At 41.0% G+C, this 20715-nt stretch overlaps 1 protein-coding gene across 2 annotated transcripts in view; it reads left to right on the top strand.

Annotated features, from left to right (window-relative positions):
• Positions 1-20715, top strand: part of LOC118745723 (slo-interacting protein 1) — a 30147-nt gene that overhangs the window by 7677 nt on the left and 1755 nt on the right. Inside the window, exons 4-6 of one of the 2 annotated variants that reach the window (XM_036479345.1) lie at positions 16831-17974; positions 18029-18060; positions 18223-18288. In XM_036479345.1, coding sequence (XP_036335238.1) covers positions 16831-17974; positions 18029-18060; positions 18223-18288 — 1242 coding nt within the window. The remainder of the gene's footprint in view (positions 1-16830; positions 17975-18028; positions 18061-18222; positions 18289-20715) is intronic. The other variant, XM_036479346.1, reaches the window with a different exon arrangement.

The following is a 20715-nucleotide window of genomic DNA, read 5'->3' on the forward strand; positions in this document are numbered from 1 at the left end:
GAATACTTTTTAATCGCTCATCCTTCTATTGCTGTTTTTTAGTCGTTGGAGTATGCGTTTATAAAATGTACATAAGAAAGTGGTACTATAATGGATAAAAAGTAAGTCAATTGAACTGGGAGTCGTAAACAATTTTGAAATATACATATGTATGTATGTGCCTGAATTAGAGATCAAAAATTGTAAGCAACAAAAGGCAACTTGCGTGGCTGGTCGAGCTGATGCAGGTGAATGGGGACATAGGCAAAGGAATTTACGGAAAGAGTAGGGTCTCCGCTTCTATTGTAAAAGATATCGACTGCTGAGTGGAAGATCGACCTATTCCGGCAGCCAGTTCGAAAACGCCCTATCTCAAAAAACTTTTCAAAAGCGTCCTATTTCAGAATTTGGTTGAAGAACGCCTTATTTCAGAATTCGTTTCAAAAACGCCCTATCTCAGCTGCCAATTCAAAAACACCCTATATCAGCACATTTTCAATACATTTTGAAGTGAGATAGGGCATTTTTGAATCGAATTCTGAAATAGGGCGTTCTTCAACCAAATTCTGAGATAGTGTTTTTCAATAAAATTCTGAAATAGGGCCTTCTTGAGAAGTTTTTTGAGATAGGGCGTTTTCGAACTGGCTGCCGACATAGGTCGATCTTCCACTCAGCAGTCGATATACAATATTTCTTGTGCATATAACTCCGGCTACGCCACCCACAGTGTGTTTGCGCAGAACCAACATCAAAGTTTACAAAAAACTGCATAATTTATAAACGAGTGCTCGGAAATTTGAAATCTTTATTTTAAAATAAAGTTTAATTCTTTCGCTACACTTGTATGTTAAAGTTTTTAAACTCGGGTCACGCTTTTGTACACAAATACACAACATCATTGTACAAATAACTAAACCGTACCGATTTCTTAAACTTCCATAAAGTTTATTAATGAGGAAAATAGCTTTTCCTGCAAATCCTGTAAAACTTGCTAACCGTGAAGCATCTGAGACGCAACTTCTATTCATAAAATTCACATACATATGTACATACACTTCATCTTCCAACTCCAAGGGATCCGACGAATCTCGGAATTCCCTCCTTGCTTTAGCCAACTCTACTAATCTATTAGCTTGCACATCATCTTCCTCATTACTAAACCATATTTCAACTGTATCCATTTTTTAAATTTTATAATAAAAGCAATTATTTTTATAATGATGTAAATGAAACACTAAAGAAACAAATGTAAACAAACAAATATCTGTTTACAATTCAGTCAACCATTCACAATAGTACAAATTTTTATCGATCACATTACACAATAGCAAAATAAAGATGATCGACTCGATCGACAAATTTCTATTCTACTGCCAGTCGACACTCGCAATAGGGGTTTCTGCCACACAGCTTCGTCAGAGGCGGATGAATTGCTAGAGGGCCTGCGGTGCCTTCCCGGCGACCCCTCGCGGTGCTTTCTGCCGTGATAGTGCCTTCCCTTTTATTGACTCCTGCTATTAGACCCGTGCCGGCTCCTCTAGCGACGCCGGCTCTCTGAGCGGCGCCTGCTCTCGGATCAATCGAGGGTAACGGAGCGGTGCCTGCTCTCGGGGCGGTGTCTGCAATCAGATATTCCTGTTATGGGGCCTGGAAAGAGAAGAAGAAAGATAACTTTCTGACCTGTATTGCGACCGGTGCCTGGTGCCTGGTACCAGTTGCTAGTGCCCTGTTCCTCCACATCGTCTCTGGCGTGCTCGATGAAAAGCGCTGCCTCCTTTTCAAAAAGGAGCTCCATGAAGCGTCTGGAGTCCCTCCCATTACGCGTGGTGCTGCTATGAGTGCCTGTTGTTGTCGGTTCTGCTATGACCGACGTGTCTACTGCTGCTGTTGCCACCGCCGAGGTAGCTGTTGATGCTGCCGGTGTGTTTGTTGCTGTTGTTGTACGGTGCTTTTGTTGTTGTTGTTGTTGGCGTTTTTTGTGTGGTTATTTTTCTTCATCTTGTTCGTACGACTGCGTACGTACGTCGAGGCGAGCTCAGCAGTCAAAAATTTGTATGGGGATCTCAACAGGTCAGCCGCGCCAGCGCCCCTTGTCGCGGTAAGGCCACCGTTACTCCCCGATGCGGCCCGTTGTCGAAGAGGCGCCGTTAAAATATGGCCGGTTTATACCCTCCTGGCTGCAAACCGTCCAATAGGCACGGTGTCGCTTAACACCCTGCGTTAGGAGGTGGCAGTTCTTGGGCGCTGTTCGCCAGAAGCCCTAAACCTGAAAAGATGGTAACGCAGAAGCTGTAAGAGCGGCTGCATTACCCCAGACCAGGGAAGGACTGAATGTGGATTCAGCTAAGCCCCGCACCAGCGACAAGATGCCTGCCCTAGCGAGGTATAAATGGCCTTGAGAAATCTGGATAACTGAGTGGCGATAGTAGTTTGTCTCTCAACGTGTGAAAAGCTTTGTCACATTCATTGTTCCAATTGAATAGCTGATTTTTCTTTAGAAGCTGATTTAATATTTGTGCTATTCCTGCAAAATTTTTTATTAATCGCCTGTAATAATTGCAAAATGCAACGAAACGTCTAACTTCGTCTTGTTTTAGGTTTCGGATAATTCTTTACTACTTTATGCTTGCAGTGATTAAATGTCCTAAGTATGTGACTTCTGTTTTTAAAACTAGCATTTTCCCGGATTTAGTTTTAGATTGTGCTTGCTTAATCTTACTAATACTATTTCTAAATTTTGGTTGTGTTCGTGTAAATTTTTTCCAAACACTATCACGTCGTCTACATAAATGCTGATTCACTGAGCCGGGTTGGTTTTAATCCAAATAGTAATCTTTTCAAGTGATAGTGTCCTTTGTTGGTTGATAATGCTGTGAGTTTTCTTGAAACGCTATCGAATGGTATTTGATGAAATGAGCTAGTCGTATGTAAAGTGCTAAAATAACGTGCTCCTTTGAGCTTGTCCAAAATGTTATCTAAGCGAGTTAAGGGAAATTTATCATCTGTAATCTTTTTCTTTAATGATCTGAAACCAACTACTAATCTCTTCTTCTTTTCTTCTGTACTACTTTTCTTGGGAACGACTAACAGTGGTGAGTTATAAGAGCTAATCGAATGTTTTATAATGTGATCCTCCAATAATTTTGCAACTTCTTTTTCTATCAATTGCAGCTGCATGTGTGGCATTCTATAGTTTTTGATGTATACCGGTGTTTTATCTGCAAGCTCAATGTGCTGCCTATAGAAATTTTTGACAGTTAGTGCTTCTCCATCCATATGAAATACATATTGGTATTTATGACAGATTTCTAATATTGAAGTTGTGGAATTAGTCTCCATGTTGTCTCATGATATTTCATTTTTAATTTGTATACTACTATTATCATTATTACTTCTTCCATATCGGTAGTAGTTTATTTTTTTAACTTGATTCCATGTATTTTTGAAATCTTCTTGCTTCATATACATTGGTAAAGTTACTTGACCTTCCTTCAATTCAATTGTTATACCTTTCGTTTCGCAGTAAATTTTGCACTTGTATTTTATCAAGAAGTCTGCCTAGAACTCCATCTGCTTCTAGGTTGTCTATGTGTTGTAAAATATATAATTTATTTTTCAGTTTACTATCTTTGCAAGTCATATCAATTTCAGTCTTAATCGAAACTATGGTGTGGTTCGCGATACCTTTGATTTTGCAATGTGTTTTTGTCTTTATGTAATTTTTTTGGACTGATTTTTCTTTTATTACTGAGATATCGGCTCCGAAATCTACCAGAAGTCCCTATATTCTTGTTAATTTTGGTTTATATAAAATTTGTGGTATTCCTTCTCCTAGGAATCCTATTGCCTTTGGTTTTGTCGGTGGTTTTGTTGTCCCGAGTCCTGACGGCTCGGGGTAAACGAGTTTCCCTGACCATATTGTCTAGTTTGATTGCGTCTATAGTTGTTCGTTCTATTTTGATCGTTGTGTCTCGCTCTATTGTCATGTTGTTTATTACTATTGTGGTTTGGCCTGTTAAAATAATTGTTGGTTCCACTATAAGTTGGATTCGTGTTCCTGTACCAAGGTGCTTGCTTCTGTATGCCTGATTCGGTTTACTTCAGTTGCTATGTGTGTTGTTTTTACTAACTTTGTTGGTCTTGAAGCTATTACTATTTACTTATAAGGTTCTGCTAAGCCGTTCTTGAAATCTGTCATGCCCATTTGGTCGTTTAACTTAACTATCAATTCTCTGTGTTCATTCCCTTGTTCAGCTACATGTAGTTCGTTTAAAGGCCTGCTCAAACAGGCGCGGTGCGGTACAGCGCGGTATAATCCCGTACGATACGCGGTAACGATATACGCAAAGGCACGCAAACAGGCGCGGTGCGGTATAGTGCGGTTTAGCAAGAAACATTGTTGCCATGTGACGAGCTCAAATTAACGGCACTCTACGCATTCCTCCTTCTAAATTTATACATATATTATAAATCTGATTTTCGCGATGGACAGCTAAAGCTCTGAGGACGAATTATTGCTATTAGCAGCACTTCTCGATGAAGAAAACAAAAGGTATGAATATGCCTACATCTTTGTTTTATCCTGCAAGTTCTTAATTTATGTATATGTTTAAGAAAAAGAAGATGGGTTCACGAAATAAATTTGAGAAGAAAAGAAGGTGGTGAATTTTCCAGCCTGATGCCCCAACTGCGTAACCACGAAGAAAGATTTTATAAATATTTCCATATTTGCGCTCCATTATGTACGTTTTGCGAAAGAATTTATATTCCAGTAAATTTACCGTTCATATTTCTGAGCAACATTGCCAGATTTGAAAAACATTTTTCAAACAAACGAAAAAGTTCAACTTTATTTTATTTACTTTGTGAGAAACAAAACCAAAGAATATCACGTATGTATTACGAGCACTTTTAAACTCACGTTTTTTATCATGAAAAAGGTAGAATTTATAATCTATAGCAGTCGTCGACTAACATTCGTGGCAAACGGTTGTGTTACTATAGCGTTCGCTTGGTGTTTATTCTTGGTGCAGTTATAATCTACAACAACTACTACCTTGCGTTTTAGTTTTTCCCTTTTCATACTCGCCTGTAAGCAACCCACGTGGTCGATTGGAAAGTGAAATTCAACCTTGACAATGCCCTCTGGGGCGTATAACCCTGGGGACAATAGGTTCGCCGCTTTGGCGTCCAGTCCCAAACGTAAAAAGAAACGCCCTATGAAATCGTTTTGCGAATTTCCCGAACTAGCCGATATAAGCAGATCAATACCCAACCGAAAATACGTTGTTGTGTCATCCACCAATGATCAGAAACCCCTATCACATTATTCGTGCTTTGCGGTGCAAAGATCTTTAAATCTGATAAGCAAGGATGTAGAAAAAATTTCTGAGCTCAGAGATGGTAACCTACTCCTCTCAGTCAAGGACAAATACACGGCGGAAAAATTCATTGCCTCCAAACAACTACTAGGACTATGCGAAATCAGATGCAAATATCATGAAAATCTAAATTTTGTAAAAGGGACGGTATTTGCCCCGTACCTTAAATCTCTACCCGACGAGGAAATCGCTAAAGAATTAGAATCTGAGGGGGTTGTAAATGTTTACAAATTCACTCGCACCATCGACAACAAAGCGACTCCGCCAGGAGTTATTCTACTCACATTCGACTCATTTAGAATTCCAGATACAATCAACATCTCTTGGCACAAGGTAAAGGTTAGGGAATACTTCCCGAATCCAATGCGCTGCAAAGCATGCCAGCGCTTGGGGCACACTAAAAAATTTTGTAAAAATGATCCCATTTGTGAGACTTGCAGTTTCCCTCCACACCCAAACTTAGATTGCGTGCGCACAAAATGTGCAAACTGCGACGATGGTAATCCTTCGAATTTCAATAAATGTCCGAAATTCTTGCAGCAAAAAGAAATTTTAAAAATAAAAACCCAACGTAAGTGCACAATTAAGCAAGCCAGAGATTTTTACGCGTCTCAATTTCCCACTTCCTCCCATCCAGCCTCCTTTGCAGGTGCCATGTCGAGCACAAAAAATATCCACATACCCACAATAATAAACACAGAAGCCCCTAAAAACGATTCACAGCTTCACCAAAATCATAGTGCCACTGTCCACAATATCTTAAAAATTTCAAACAACAACGACAAACCTAGCAGCATAATAGACACTTATGAGGAATCACTATCTCTCACTCCCAGTCAACTTACATCATGTAATAAGCAAACAATAACGTCTTCAAACGTCGCTAATCCAACGCAACCCATACAAACGCACAATTCCGTAATTTCATCTCCCATCTCCAGCCTTACTCAAGATCTCCTAAGATCAAATCGTTATTTCACTTCGACTCAACTGGATATAGACTCGGACAACGAACGATCAGACGAGAGAATGGTCAGGAGAGCTTTGCAGCGTGATGACCGTTAAGATACTCCAATGGAACATACATGGACTACATAACAACTTTAACGAACTAAAACTTTTAATTAAAGAATTATCTCCCTCTATAGTTTCCATCCAGGAAACACACATCCCCTTCAACAAATCCGCACCCATCTCTAATGCATTCCACAGCTACTTTCACAACTTACCTCAAAATACGACGAGCAAGCAAGGAATTTGTGTCATGGTAAAGAAAGGAGTCGCTCACAAACTGATAGACATTCAATCTCCGTTATCGGTTATAGCCATTGAAGTAAATATTGGCTTCAAAGTCACAATCATATCCGTTTACATACCGCCACAGCAATCCTTCACCCTCAAAAACCTGCTTGACATAATTTCTGGCATCCCTACAGACCATTTTTACCTCCTCAGTAGTCTCGTTACCGCGACGTCGAACCCAGGGGCTCCTAAGCCCAAATTATCATACAAAAAGCGAACTGGACACTGTTCCAACGTATTGCAAACGATACCTTAACAAAATATCCGCAGTCCCCCAACGTTAACAAAGAAGCGAAAAACTTGACAAAAACCATCCGCACAGCGGCCCATCTGTCGATCCCTCAAACTCGTCACAAAATTCAAAAAGCTCTAATTCCGTACTGGTCACCACAACTGGGTAGTTTACGGGATAAGAAACAACTGTTATGGCACAATTATAAGAAACATCGCTCGCTCACTAATCTAGTGGAATACAAAAAAGCCAACGCCTTCTTCAAAAAGAAACTTAAAGAGGCAAAAAGACAAAGCTTAGAAGACTTGACCAGCTCCATTACCCCTGATTGCAACCCCAGAGATATCTGGACCAACTTAAAAAGGCTTTCGGGTACCCATACACCTACTTCAGTTAAAGTACTAGACACAGGTAGTGGGTCCATCTGTGCGTCGGTAGACATTGCAAATTATCTCGGTTCCGTCTGGTCGAAATACTCAGAAGATAGGAATTTCCATCAAGACTTCGTGGTCAAAAAAACCCAAATCTTAACCGAAGAGTACATAAACATCTCACCCTCACCGGTAGCCCGTAGAATTGAGACGCCCATCACGCTATTCGAGTTCGAGAGAACTATAAATGCAATGTCTGGCAAATCACCAGGTCGCGACCGTATCACATATCCTTTGTTAAGAAATTTGCCAGTGGAAGTCAAAAGTAGAGTGATTGACCTGTACAATACTATTTTAATGCAAGGTAAATTGCCTCATACGTGGAAAAATGCACTTGTTCTCCCTATCCCAAAATCAAATCAAGACACCACGACTGCTGCCGGATACAGACCGATATCCCTTTTGCCGTGCCTTACTAAAACTCTGGAGAAAATTGTAGCCAACCGGATTTCCTGGTTCGCGCTCTCTAACAATCTGTTCGACGTTCACCAAGTAGCGTTCAAGGAAGGCCTAGGCACAATGGACGCCTTACTCATTTTTGAGCACTTTGCCTCTTCGGCCCTGTCCACCAAAAACCATATTTCCGTCTTGAGCATTGACTTCGAAAAGGCCTACGACAGAATTGGCCCACATGTCGTCCTCCAGCAACTGGCACGTTACAAAATTGGCAACAAAATCTATAAATTTGTTAAAGATTTTTTAATTAATCGGCGCTTTGCCGTCAAAGTAAATGATAAATATTCAAACAGCTACAAATTGTTTAACGGCATTCCTCAGGGTTCACCACTATCTGTGGTGCTCTTTATGATTTCTTTTGACGAAATAAATAAAATTCTACTGAAATACAGAAGAGTTAATCACATAATATATGCTGACGATTTACTACTTTATTCCAAGTGTAAAGATTTATCGGTGGTACAAACGGATTTTAACCATATATTGTCGGATATGGGGAACTGGGGTAATAATTCGGGAGCCAAGATATCTGTCAGTAAATGCAAAAGCTTTCATATATGTAATAAAAAACTTTGCCCACCTATAAATCTAATGTTTAATAACGTAGAAATTAAGAACTTCAATACTTTAAAAATCTTGGGGATAATATTTGATTCAAAACTAACTTTCAAAAATCATTGTACTTATGTAAGAACAGCTCTGGTTAAGAGATTAGATGTAATAAGATATTTATCATCGAAGCACTGCCTCGTGCACCCTACAACGCTCATCAACGCTACCAAGGCCCTGCTACTTTCCAAAATAGACTATGGCCTACCGATCTACGGCCACTGTGCGAATAAAAACATTAACCTCATCCAACCACCATACCACGTAGCTGCCCGGAGGTGTATACGTGCATTCCCAACGTCGCCTGTCAGGTTCACCTTAACAGAAACAGGACTCCCCTCAATTAAAGAAAGGATACAGTTCAGCACCTTAAAACTAATTCCTAAACTACTGCAGTGCAGAAATGCAATGTTATATGATGTGGTCAACTCTATTAACAAAAGAAAGACTCCTATGTCTCGACCATCTTCAATTGTGAGAAGTATCAATGCAGCAAAACAAGCAGGAATCTGTATAAAACCTGATAAATTCAACTACAAATGCCCACCTCCTTGGTTCGAGTCACACAAGTCGTTGATCCTCGACATGCAGTCAAACAAAAAAAATATAACTGGCCCAGCAATATACCGACAAAATTTCGAATCGATTGCAACAAATCTAAAGCAGCAAGGTTGGAAGTTCCTATATACGGACGGGTCAAAAACAATGTCCACCACGGCCTTTGCGGTTGTTGATTCCGACCAAAACACTCTATGCTGGACACCTGTTAAATTTTTGCTCTGTTTACACAGCGGAAGCTTGCGCGGTACTTCAAGCAATTCAGTATGCACTCAGAAAGGGGGAGAAATACATAATATGCACCGACAGCATGTCGACGATTCAATCCATAACAAGTACATCGAACAGCAATCTTCTAAATGCCTCAATTCGTAACGCATTGGCGCTAGGAAACAATTTAATTAAAATTATGTGGGTCCCCAGCCACGTCGGAATACTGGGCAATGAAGCGGCAGATGAAAGAGCAATGCTGGCAGCTAACCAACCTCTTCTTGCATGGAAAACATTTGTCAAAGGAGACGTCAATCGACTGGCGAAGTCAGTTACAGCCAAAACTAAATACGAGGAATGGTGCACACTTCGTCATCACTACATAACTTTCAACACAGAAGGACTTTATCCCATTTTTCCGAGGGAAGTGAAATCTAATGATCTCAAATCGTTCATCCGCTTGCGAATGGGTCATACGATAATAACTCACAGCCACATCCTTAAGGGACTAAGACCTCCACCGTGCCAGTTTTGCAACGCTGATTCAGTGTCAGTCATCCACCTCCTCGACGACTGTCATTACTTCGCAAGAATAAGGTCCAACGTCTTTGGTAGCAACACGCCTTCTAGGACTTTGAAGAACTTCGACTCCGAAGCCATCAATAACATCAATAAATATCTTATTGTAACTAAGCTTAAGAAATTAATCTAGAGTTAGATTTCGAGAAAGTTAATAGGGTACACTTAATGAAGAGAAAAAAAAAAAAAAAAAAAATAATAATGTATGTATATATTTAGGTATATGAATATGTATATGCATGTATGTACATATAGACATATATGTACATGTATGTATATGTGTATGTATATACATGTATATATATATTCTAACAAGCGAGCCGAAGGTGGTAACACTAGTGCTCCATCTGAATGTAAAGCAGTGGATTGTCACTTCTTTTCATATATATAATAATAATAATAATATAATCTATAGCACTTTTGTAGATAAAATATGTGGGAGAACTCCAGCTCTAAATTGCAACTCTGCTTACGATATATCTTCTTATACCGCGGGGTGAACGCTGCATGCTGCGGTAGAGTTCTGTACCGCACTTCCAATACCGCGTCTGTTTGAGTGCTCCCATATACCGCCATGGTATTTGATACCGCATATCGTACGGGATTATACCGCACTGTGCCGCACCGCGCCTGTTTGAGCAGGCCTTAACGGTGCTATTAAATTTTGTATGCGTGAAGCAAAAGCAAAAGCTGTTTGTGAGCCTTGTTGACTTCTTGCAATTTCTGCATGTACCTTAGAGGTTGTTTTATTCGATCTAAATGCATCCTACAGTACTGCTTTTAATAGTTTCAAAGCTGTCAGGTGTTGCTTGTGTCAAAATTTTATTTTTGACCTTTTCTGATAATTTTGTTGCTAGTACAAATTTAATTAGAATAGTCTTCTCAACTTGATTTACAGGAGTATCATGGTAGAATTCTATAAGTCCTAAGAAATTATTAAGTTCTTTATAATCCCCTTTGAATGTTGGGATTACTTGGGCTGCTGTTACCAAGTCTAATACGATGTTTCCACGATTCGTAATTCGCTCTCCCATTCGTCATTCGTCTTGCCAATTACCTTCTGAATTACGTAATTCGCCGTACAAATTTTTGAGAGCGAATTACCTCATTTGTAGGTAATTCAGATCGAATTACCATGCGAACGACGAACGAATCGGTGCCTTCTCTAATATTTATCGGAAACATATCGAAGTTTTCACCGGCCTGGTCCCATTCGCTGGCACTTTTTTTAGTTGTAGAATAATATTAATTTAATAATATTAATAAAATATTCTCTATATATATATTAAAATTGTTGATGATAACTTAAATTTTAGCTCCATATTCGATATTTGCAGTACACAACAATAATAATAAACAGCGAAGAACAAGAACAAGAACATTCCCACGACAGCCGGTTCTACGTACCGGAATGACTCGGGTTTCACCCGACCAAGGGCTGTTGTTTCGGCGATCTAACCCCGTTTAGGTCGGCGAAGTATCTCAGAAGTTGTCCGTCCATAGGGCAACATTCACTACGCATTCTCCTACTCAGGGCTGGCATCGAGTCAAACCCTGGGCCAGAAATATACACCTGCTGTGTATGCCGAAGACGATTACACCACAACTCCACCTCAGTCAAGTGTAATGCCTGCGAGGGGTGGAGTCACCTCAGGGTCTGCTCGGGACTACGGACACACAGACAGTGGACCACGTCTTACGTGGCCCCCTGTTGCTCAAACAGAGCAGCCTCCACGGCATACAATAGTCCGCCCGTGCAGCCCCACACACTCACACAGCAACCACACACAGTCGCCACTACACAACAACATAATAACACCACAGACCGTACCATAGCCACCACAGACCACATAACACACACAACTGCACCACCACCCACACGCCGCCGCCAACAACTCCTGGTTCCCCTACAATCTGCACGGTATGTCAGACCAGAATATTCCGTAATGTGACATCAGTCAAGTGCAACACCTGCCTTGGCTGGTGCCACTTTAGGGCATGTTCAGGTCTGCGTACCACGCGAGCAACGGCGGCAAGAACATACACCTCACTCACACCCCACATCACGACACGTCTCCCGAACCACATGAAGCTCCTCCAATTCAACTGTAACGGGCTACAGAGCAAGATTGAGGAGATAACCGTCTTCATGTGTCGGCATGGTATATTAATAGCTGCGGTCCAAGAGACGAAGCTGCACAGCAATTCAACTTTGTTGAATTACGCCGGGTACAATGTGCACCGTCGAGATCGCGAGCGAGATAATGGTGGTGGCTTAGCGTTCATCACGCACCACACCGTGCAGTATCGTCTTATCGAAGCAGACATCGACCGCAGGGATACCACCCTAGAATGTCAGGGCATCGCTATCCGGTCAGGCGATGTCGAGCTCGAAATATTTAACATTTACATACCCCCTGTCACCTGCTGCCCGGCAGGATATCACCCTGATATAGGTGCGCTCCTCAGAGGTGAAAACCGTATGGTAGTAGGTGACTTTAATGCGCACCACGATCTTTGGCACTCAAGCCTGTCAAACGATCGTAGGGGAACAGACTTGGCTGAGCAGATAGACGATTCGACATTCTGCACAATGAACGACGACGCACCCACCAGGATTATGGGTAACTGCAGTAGCTCGCCAGACATCACAATAGTCAGCGCTGGTCTGATAAACAGCATAACGTGGCGAATAGGTCGCCACTCTAGCATCAGACCATCTACCCATAGTCATCTCGATTGATAGACCAACCGACTTTGCCTCCGCCAAACACCGGACCTATATCAACTTTTCCAAAGCTGATTGGAAAGGTTACGCGGAGTTTACTGAAAACACCTTCGCAGCGCTCCCCACACCAACCGACGTCCATCTCGGTGAACGTAAGTTCCGCAGGGCTATCACTGCTGCTGCAGCTCGCTTCATACCGGCAGGATGTATATCGGACCCACGTCCATACTTCCCTGCCGAAGCGGCTGTTCTAGCTGATGAGCGTGATAGCCTTCGTCAGGCCGATTCCGGAGATCCCCGTATCAGGGATCTCAACGCGGAGATTCGGCAACTTGTGAACGTACATAAGCGGAAGAAGTGGGAGGAGCACCTGAAGACTTGTAATTTCACCTCTGGTGTGAGCAAGCTTTGGTCAACCGTGAGGTCATTGTCTAATCCGACGAAGCACGACGACAGAGTCGAAATTTCCTTCGGCGACCATGCTTCGTCGGACCCGGAGCGATGCGCGAGCTATTTTAGCCGGCAATTCATACTGCATCCTCCGGTAGACAAAGCCAAGCGTCGAGTGACCAGAAGGCTGCACAAACTGCCAACAAATTGTGCCCCCCTTGCTTTCACTTGCGGTGAAGTTCAGGTGGCCATCGAAAAGGCGAAAGCCTCCAAAGCCATGGGTCCCGACGGAATATGCATGCTGATGCTGAAAAATTTGGGTCCTGCGGGGGTAGCGTACCTAACGGAGGTCCTCAACCTGTCAATGGCCACTCTCATCATCCCAGACACATGGAAGGTGGGGAGAGTGGTCCCATTGCTCAAACCGGGGAAACCCGCCAACAAAGGAGATTCGTATCGTCCGATTACACTCCTTTCCCCGGTAGCGAAGACACTCGAGGCCTTGCTACTCCCGTACTTCACAAACCACCTGACCCCAGCGAAGCATCAGCATGGTTTCCGTAAAGTGCACAGTACAACAACAGCACTTAACGCCATAAACACTCAGATAACTCGTGGCCTTAACCTCAACCGTCCCTGTGAGAGAACGATTCTAGTAGCGTTGGACTTGTCAAAGGCGTTTGACACCGTCTGCCATTCCACGCTGCTAGAAGATATAGAGGCCTCCTCTCTCCCACAGAGGCTCAAACGGTGGTCGGCAAATTATCTCAGTGGTCGACATTCGTCGGTAACATTTAGAGACAAAACGAGTAAGCAGCGAAAAATAAAACAGGGGGTTCCTCAGGGTGGTGTCCTTTCCCCGCTACTGTTTAACTTTTATATTTCAAAGCTCCCTCAACCACCAGAGGGAGTCTCGATTGTCTCCTATGCCGACGACTGCTCGATCATGGCGACTGGGAATGGAATTCATGACCTGTGTTTGAAAGTAAACGGCTATCTCTCCGAACTTTCTCGCTTCTTCACTGCAAAGTGTCTAGCCCTCTCCCCTACGAAATCCTCCGCGACCCTGTTCACAACCTGGACGAAGGAGGTCAGGCTACCGCTGGGGATTCACGTCGATGACACACCAATTCCGACGGTGAATAACCCCAAAATACTCGGAGTAACATTCGACAGCCTGCTCTCCTTCTCTGCGCACTCAGCCGCTATTGTCAATAAAGTACAGAGCCGCAACAAGGTCCTCAAGTCGCTAGCCGGCAGTACTTGGGGCAAAGACAAAGAAACGTTGCTGGCAACATACAAGGCAATAGGCCGGCCGGTTTTGAACTACGCAGCGCCAGCGTGGTCGCCAGGGACTAGTAGGACGCAGTGGACGAAGCTACAGACGGTACAAAATACGGCACTTAGGACAGCGACGGGATGCCTCCTGATGTCGCCAGAACACCACTTGCACGGCGAGGCGCAAATGCTCCCAGTTAAGGAGCACAACATAATGCTCTGCAAGCAATTCCTGATCGGGAGCCACAGAAGTGGCCACCCAAACAGACAGCTGCTTGCAGAAGAGCCCTCGCCTAGGCACGTCAGGAGGCATCTATATGAACTGACGGACGAAGTCCAGAGGTTCATTAAGCAACCTCTGGACCCGACAGCGTACAGACAGGCCCTGAACGGCATTCACAGGGACTCAGTCTCGAGTTAGGTAGACTCTAGACCTGTGAATGCCGTTCTAGGCATACCACCCCCGGACATTGACGAGACAGAGCTTCATCTGCCTCGGGAGACACGCACTACACTCGCCCAACTTCGCTCCGGCTACTGCAGCAGGTTAAACTCTTACTTGAGTAGGCTGAATGAGGATGTGCCGAACGAATGTCCGGCATGCGGAGAGACCCCACATGACTCAAACCATCTCTTCGCATGCCCGGAGAACCCGACGACCCTAACGGCCTTGTCCCTGTGGACAGATCCCACAGAAGCTGCACGCTTCCTAGGGTTGCGGTTAGTGGAACTTGACGACAACGACTGAGATACCAACCGATCTGGGCGGGGTTGTTGTAGCCGCTACAACAACAACAACAACAACAAGAACTAGAGCTGCCAAACGAATTACTAATGTTTTACGTGGAAACAGGGTATAAAGTCGCCATTGTGTCTGGTTTTACTTTTGTTGTTTTATCTTTTACAACTAAATATTTTTTAAATTTTTGCTCTTAGTTCTTTAAATTTATTGTTTAGCAATGGCAAGTCTGTGGAGTGCGCAGTCTGCTCAATATTCTTATAGCTATTGGCTATCAATTCTCGAGTTTTGTCTACATATGCTTGTGTATATGTGTGTATTTATTTAATAATTCTTCTAATACGTTAAATTCCATCTATTTCATTCTACTATATATTAAAATATATTAAGCCGCATTTACATTACGGTATGCCTGTTTTTTTAATATTTCTTATAATGTGAATTTATCTTGCATAATAATAAAATTACTAATATTACAAAATTGATGTAAACTAAATTTTTTTTATTTTCGATTGATACTGCTGCCCCTGCTGCTGCGTTGTTGTTATTGATCACCTCTTCCTTTGTTTGGGTTCCACCCATCTCGACGCAGTTGTTTCAGTTCTGCGATAAAGTCTCGCTTTTGCTGACCCTGGCTGATATTATTCTCTGCAGCTCAGAATACTTTCTCGTGGCGCTTTTTTTCTTCCGTGACGTTTTTTGGGTTTATTTTGAACCGTCTGCCTGAAGTTCTGAAGATTTTGACTATATTTTTGTTCTTTGTCGGCACTGCGCTAAAGTTATCGGTGTTGGTCCAACTGCCTTCGATTCACGTATGTAAACCGGGTGTCTCTGTGGATACTTCAGGTGTATATTCTTCCTGTTCCATTTGGATTTGTTTCTAAAGTTATTAAGACAGTTTGTGATGTGGTCCTTTATCACTATGTTCGTAAAGGAGGATCGCCATGTAATGAGTTGGTAAACTAAAAGTGTTTAAACCTGAGTTTAAGTATTTACTCAGCTCTCCAGCCGCTTGTATGCATGCATTTGTGATGACGATCTTTGAAGTAAAACTCTTGAATTGAATCTTATGACAAGAATGATTTTATTTCGGCTCAACGCCTACTTTTATATGCTTACAATATAATTTTTATTTCTATTAGTGACCAATCACTACATTGGCCACTACTTCTAACAGAAATGCTTACTCACTATTTTGCATTTATATTTTATATTTTTATTATATATTTTTTATGTACATATGGTACATGTGCGCTAACCCACATATGTATGCTTGGTAACCTGATCTTGCTCTTGCAATAGCAAGCATCAAGTGTACCTAATGCGCCGCCGTACGCTAAACGATAGTGCTAGCCGTGACGAGTGTTCCGCATGTGGAATCAAGTGCACTGGTAAGAATGCCACACAGGATGGTCACAACAAACGCGCCGACTCAGCAATATGAACCGAATGTGCTAAGTGCAGGTTGGGCACACTTCAGACATTTCTTAGAATCATACTGAGTATGCAGTTTGTTCGCGCATTTTCTTCCATACTCAGTATGTTCAACAGTTTTTTGTTAAAATGAGAAATACCTTACACAAAATGAGAATTACTTACACAATAAAAATTACCAAAAATCAACGGTAAGTCCTGGCTACTTCACTTGCACTTCATAATACTAGCATTTAATGGCCTACAAAACTGCATACTAAAAAAATTTATTTAAAAGTTAAAAATTCTGATCAACATTTGTTAAAATTCGTCGAATTTTTATAAATGTTCTACAGTTTGAAATTCTGATTAACATGTTTTTTAGATAGATATATTTTAATAAAAAATAAGAAATTAAAAAAAGGAAGAGTAGCCAAAACTTGTCCCTATTTTCATTCATAAACCTTATTAATTTGGTGTAAAGTTAAGTTTTGGTTGAGTTTTAAAAAAAATAATAAAGTTTAATTATTTAATAAATTTTTAAGGATGAAGATGATTTCAACGACCCTCTGCTGGCGGATCTAGAAGTTGATGAGGAGGACGATGTCGAAGAGGAGGAATTTTACGTTGAAAGTAATATAACATACGAAAATTGCCTTCTTCAGAATGAGCCTGCAAACGAATTAGAAAAGGCTTTGGCATTGCACAGTGAAAGGAAGCCAACAAAACTGCAAATACCAGCTATTGAAAATCAGCTACCAACCACAGCAGCTGTCGCTAATGTCGACACAATTACTTCTCCTAGCAGTTCGGTTCAAATATGTGCAGATATAGTTGAATGTCCTGAACAGAAGGTATTACTCGTTTCTTCCCAGCCAACAACTGCTACTAGAAACGATAAAGCTTTGAATCAGTTACAAAACCAGCAACCACAAAAGCAAAACAGAACGACTCATAAGAATATCGCGAAAAAAAACTTGCGCTCGCATAAAGCAGAACAATCATCACGGACACTTCTGTCGCCCTTTGACTCTGTAAAAAACGGCCCTAGTGAGCAGCATATTAATTACGACACAGAACATATATACGAAACTATACCAGAAGATTCAGAATCAGAGCCATTTTATTGCTCTCCATATGAAAGTTCAACATATGTAACGGCATTCGGATCCTGTTCCTCTACCACTACCGACTCGCCGCAGCTTCAGTTGCAAAAGATGAATGTTGCGAAATGGCTAGATGTATGTGTTAACCCCACGAATATTTCACAACTGAATGCCATTTCTGCGTCGGCTCGTGGCACCAGCGCAGGTAACCGTAAGCAATTCCACAACGATACCAACGAAATGGAAATACGCAAGAAATCCAATACTGTGCGAAGCACCTTAACTACTATCACAAACGGATCAAGTAGTAGCGGTGGCAGCGGAAATAGTGGCGGAAGTAATATTGTGGACGTTTCGCAAAATGAAGAACGTGACTCCTCCAGCGCTTATAATACTGGGGGGTCAAACAATAGTACAATTCCACTAAGATCAGTACTCAACCAAAGTGGAAAATGCGACAGTATGCTTGATGACAGCAAATCACTGAAATCGCAATTGCCAAAGGATAAGACGTCCTCTATTTTATCCAAAACAGGCTGTGATGCCCTATCACAGCTTTCTCAAACTATACGAAGCAATATAGGTAAGCGTTTTGAAAGCATACGAGTTTTAGTGCCAAAACCCTTTTATATTTTAGAAAGCTCAGCAGATGTTCGGACTAATCCATCGGTGAGTTCAACTTTGGGGGACCGAAGTAAATACCCCCCAAATCACTTATATAATAATGATCCCATTCAGTGTCAGTTAGACAAAAAAGGGTTCTGCCGGGATTTTGTTTCAAAACATTTTTTACATCCATTATTAATGCAAGACAACATTTTTCACCACCAGAACTTTTGCTGTCCACAATTTGTTGCTCCGAATCTTAGCCAATATCACTTTGTCAGCAGCCAAGAGGTATTTATGTCACGACCTATAATTTTATCTATTTATTTATTATGTTTGTTGCTGTAGAATTGTAAGACAATAGTATATTGTTAATGAAATGCAGAAAACCGCTTACAGGGCCCTATTGCACCAATGACGTGTCATTATCATATTGGCAAATTATTGAAGTTGCGCAAAGCTGTGTTTCACCAACTCGATAAGTGAAGGTCGTTCAACTGAGTATTGATGAGTAAAATATCAGTCAGTCGTTAGCAAGTGTTTCGCTAAAATATGAAATGCTAAGAGGAAAAATCTTAGTGATATGTTATGCAAATTATCAAAATTTATTACCATTTTGCTGCCCTAAATATTTTTACTTATCACTTATCTTTTATTCTGCTAAATTTAGCACTGTTTTGCTAAAAATGAATAAATCAATCAGAGCTTTAACATGTAAAATGCTTCGATTTGAACTTTCAATTATTAGAGGAGGAAAATCCGCTAACAAAGCGTGTTACAAACGAACAAATCAACTACAAACAATCAATAATGGTGTAGCCAAATTAAAATAAAAATTAATTGGAGCGTACCATCAATATAACAATGAGCGTGATAATTGCTTAAGGCCCCACAATTATTAACGACTGCACTGGTTAGGTAAGGGTAGCCAACATCATGGCATGGGGTCGACAAATCCAAGTGGTGCACCGTGTGTGGAGTAATCCATCGAATGATAGATGAAACTATTCGTTGGCCGGAATTTACGCATAATATAGCCATACAATTTTTCACCTTTGGTGCATTTCCACAAGTCAAAGGGCGCATTGATGGCATAATATTAAACATAGATAAACTGAAAATGCTTATCAAAACCCACGTGGGTTTGCTAAGCCTTCGCTTTCCATTTGTCGGTCCAACGCTTATCAAATGAACAATTTGCTCGTTTCTAATTTTTTGATAAGTTGATAGATACGTACTTTACTTAAAAAAAAATACATCAAAAAATTGTATAGTGATAAGTGTTAAGTCGTTCGTGCAACAGGGTCCAGTGGTGCTCTTCTATAACGTTTCTACCGACCGCCTTTGCGACAAGTTTATTCTGTAACTATAGCTCTGTCTTGGTACTCCACTGCAACTTTGGGGTCGAGTCTAGACAGGTAGCTGTTGACACGCCTGCAATATCCAGACTGTAAATGGGCCAGACACTGTATATTGCAGACGTTTCATTGGAGATATTGGGGTCGAATCTGGATGAGTGTCCGGCATGTGGAGACGCCTCGCACGACACCAACCACTTCTTCACATGCCCGCTCAATCCCACTCAACTAACACCCCTCTCCCTTTGGTCATATTCGCTCTCATGTTTCTCGGTTTTCAAACGTCAATAAAATAAAGTTCTTACAATTTCATGTATACCTATTGAAAGGTTAACCAAAACAACGGGTGCGCTTGAATACAGATGGGTTTTCCCTATTTGTGCGAGCTATTTTGCAATCACATGAAGTAATTTTTCTCATTGGCTTTTGATTGGTTTGCGCGGCCGGATGTGTTGCCCATGGGATTTGCGGTACCGTCTCCTGCCTTTGGGATGAAATTTTTCTCATTGAAGAAAAAAAAAAATTGCAAAAAACTGAGATCTCTTGGCATACTTAGCGGTTATAGTATGGTTGTCTTCTTAAACGCATTAATGCAAAGTATCAATCTCTTTATTTCTTAACCACAGGTCATAAAAGTATCCAATTTGCGCAACTTTATTAAAGACTGGCATTTATTTGAATTAGTGCATATGGACTATTATTCCTATCGACAATTTTTTTATATATTATATGTTATATATTATATATTATATATTATATATTATATATTATATATTATATATTATATATTATATATTATATATTATATATTATATATTATATATTATATATTATATATTATATATTATATATTATATATTATATATTATATATTATATATCACACAGAAAAAATGCTTTAGACATTATTTGTACTTCTCAGACGCCATATAGCGCGAAGGCTGCACATTTTACAATGTACGGATCCCACTGGGTCAATGATTGAGTTGTGTAAGGAGTTGTTCCATCTTCATCCGAATTAACTACTTGTATTGTAAGGAATTGACGAAGCAGAATTTTCCAAAAGTTCATTCTTATTCAATCAGCGATCTTCTTTTCATACACTAAGTTCAATGTCATCTTACTCTTCGGGTTATATTAAGCAAGTTTCAGTTATATTTTCTGCTACAAATGTGCACTGGGACTTCTCTCTAATGCCATCATTTTCAAACACAAACTTAAGGATACAAACATTTGCAATTATCTCCCGAGATATTCTGAAAAATTACATCAACACTATATAATTTTGGCTCTTCTATATTATGCCAGCCCGTTCAATATTCTTTGCACTTCGTAGTACAGTCATGGAAGGACCGCGTATA

Source organism: Rhagoletis pomonella, unplaced genomic scaffold, assembly GCF_013731165.1.
Source record: "Rhagoletis pomonella isolate Grant_MI unplaced genomic scaffold, Rhpom_1.0 Rhpom_scaffold_00009, whole genome shotgun sequence".
NCBI classification, from domain to species: domain Eukaryota; kingdom Metazoa; phylum Arthropoda; class Insecta; order Diptera; family Tephritidae; genus Rhagoletis; species Rhagoletis pomonella.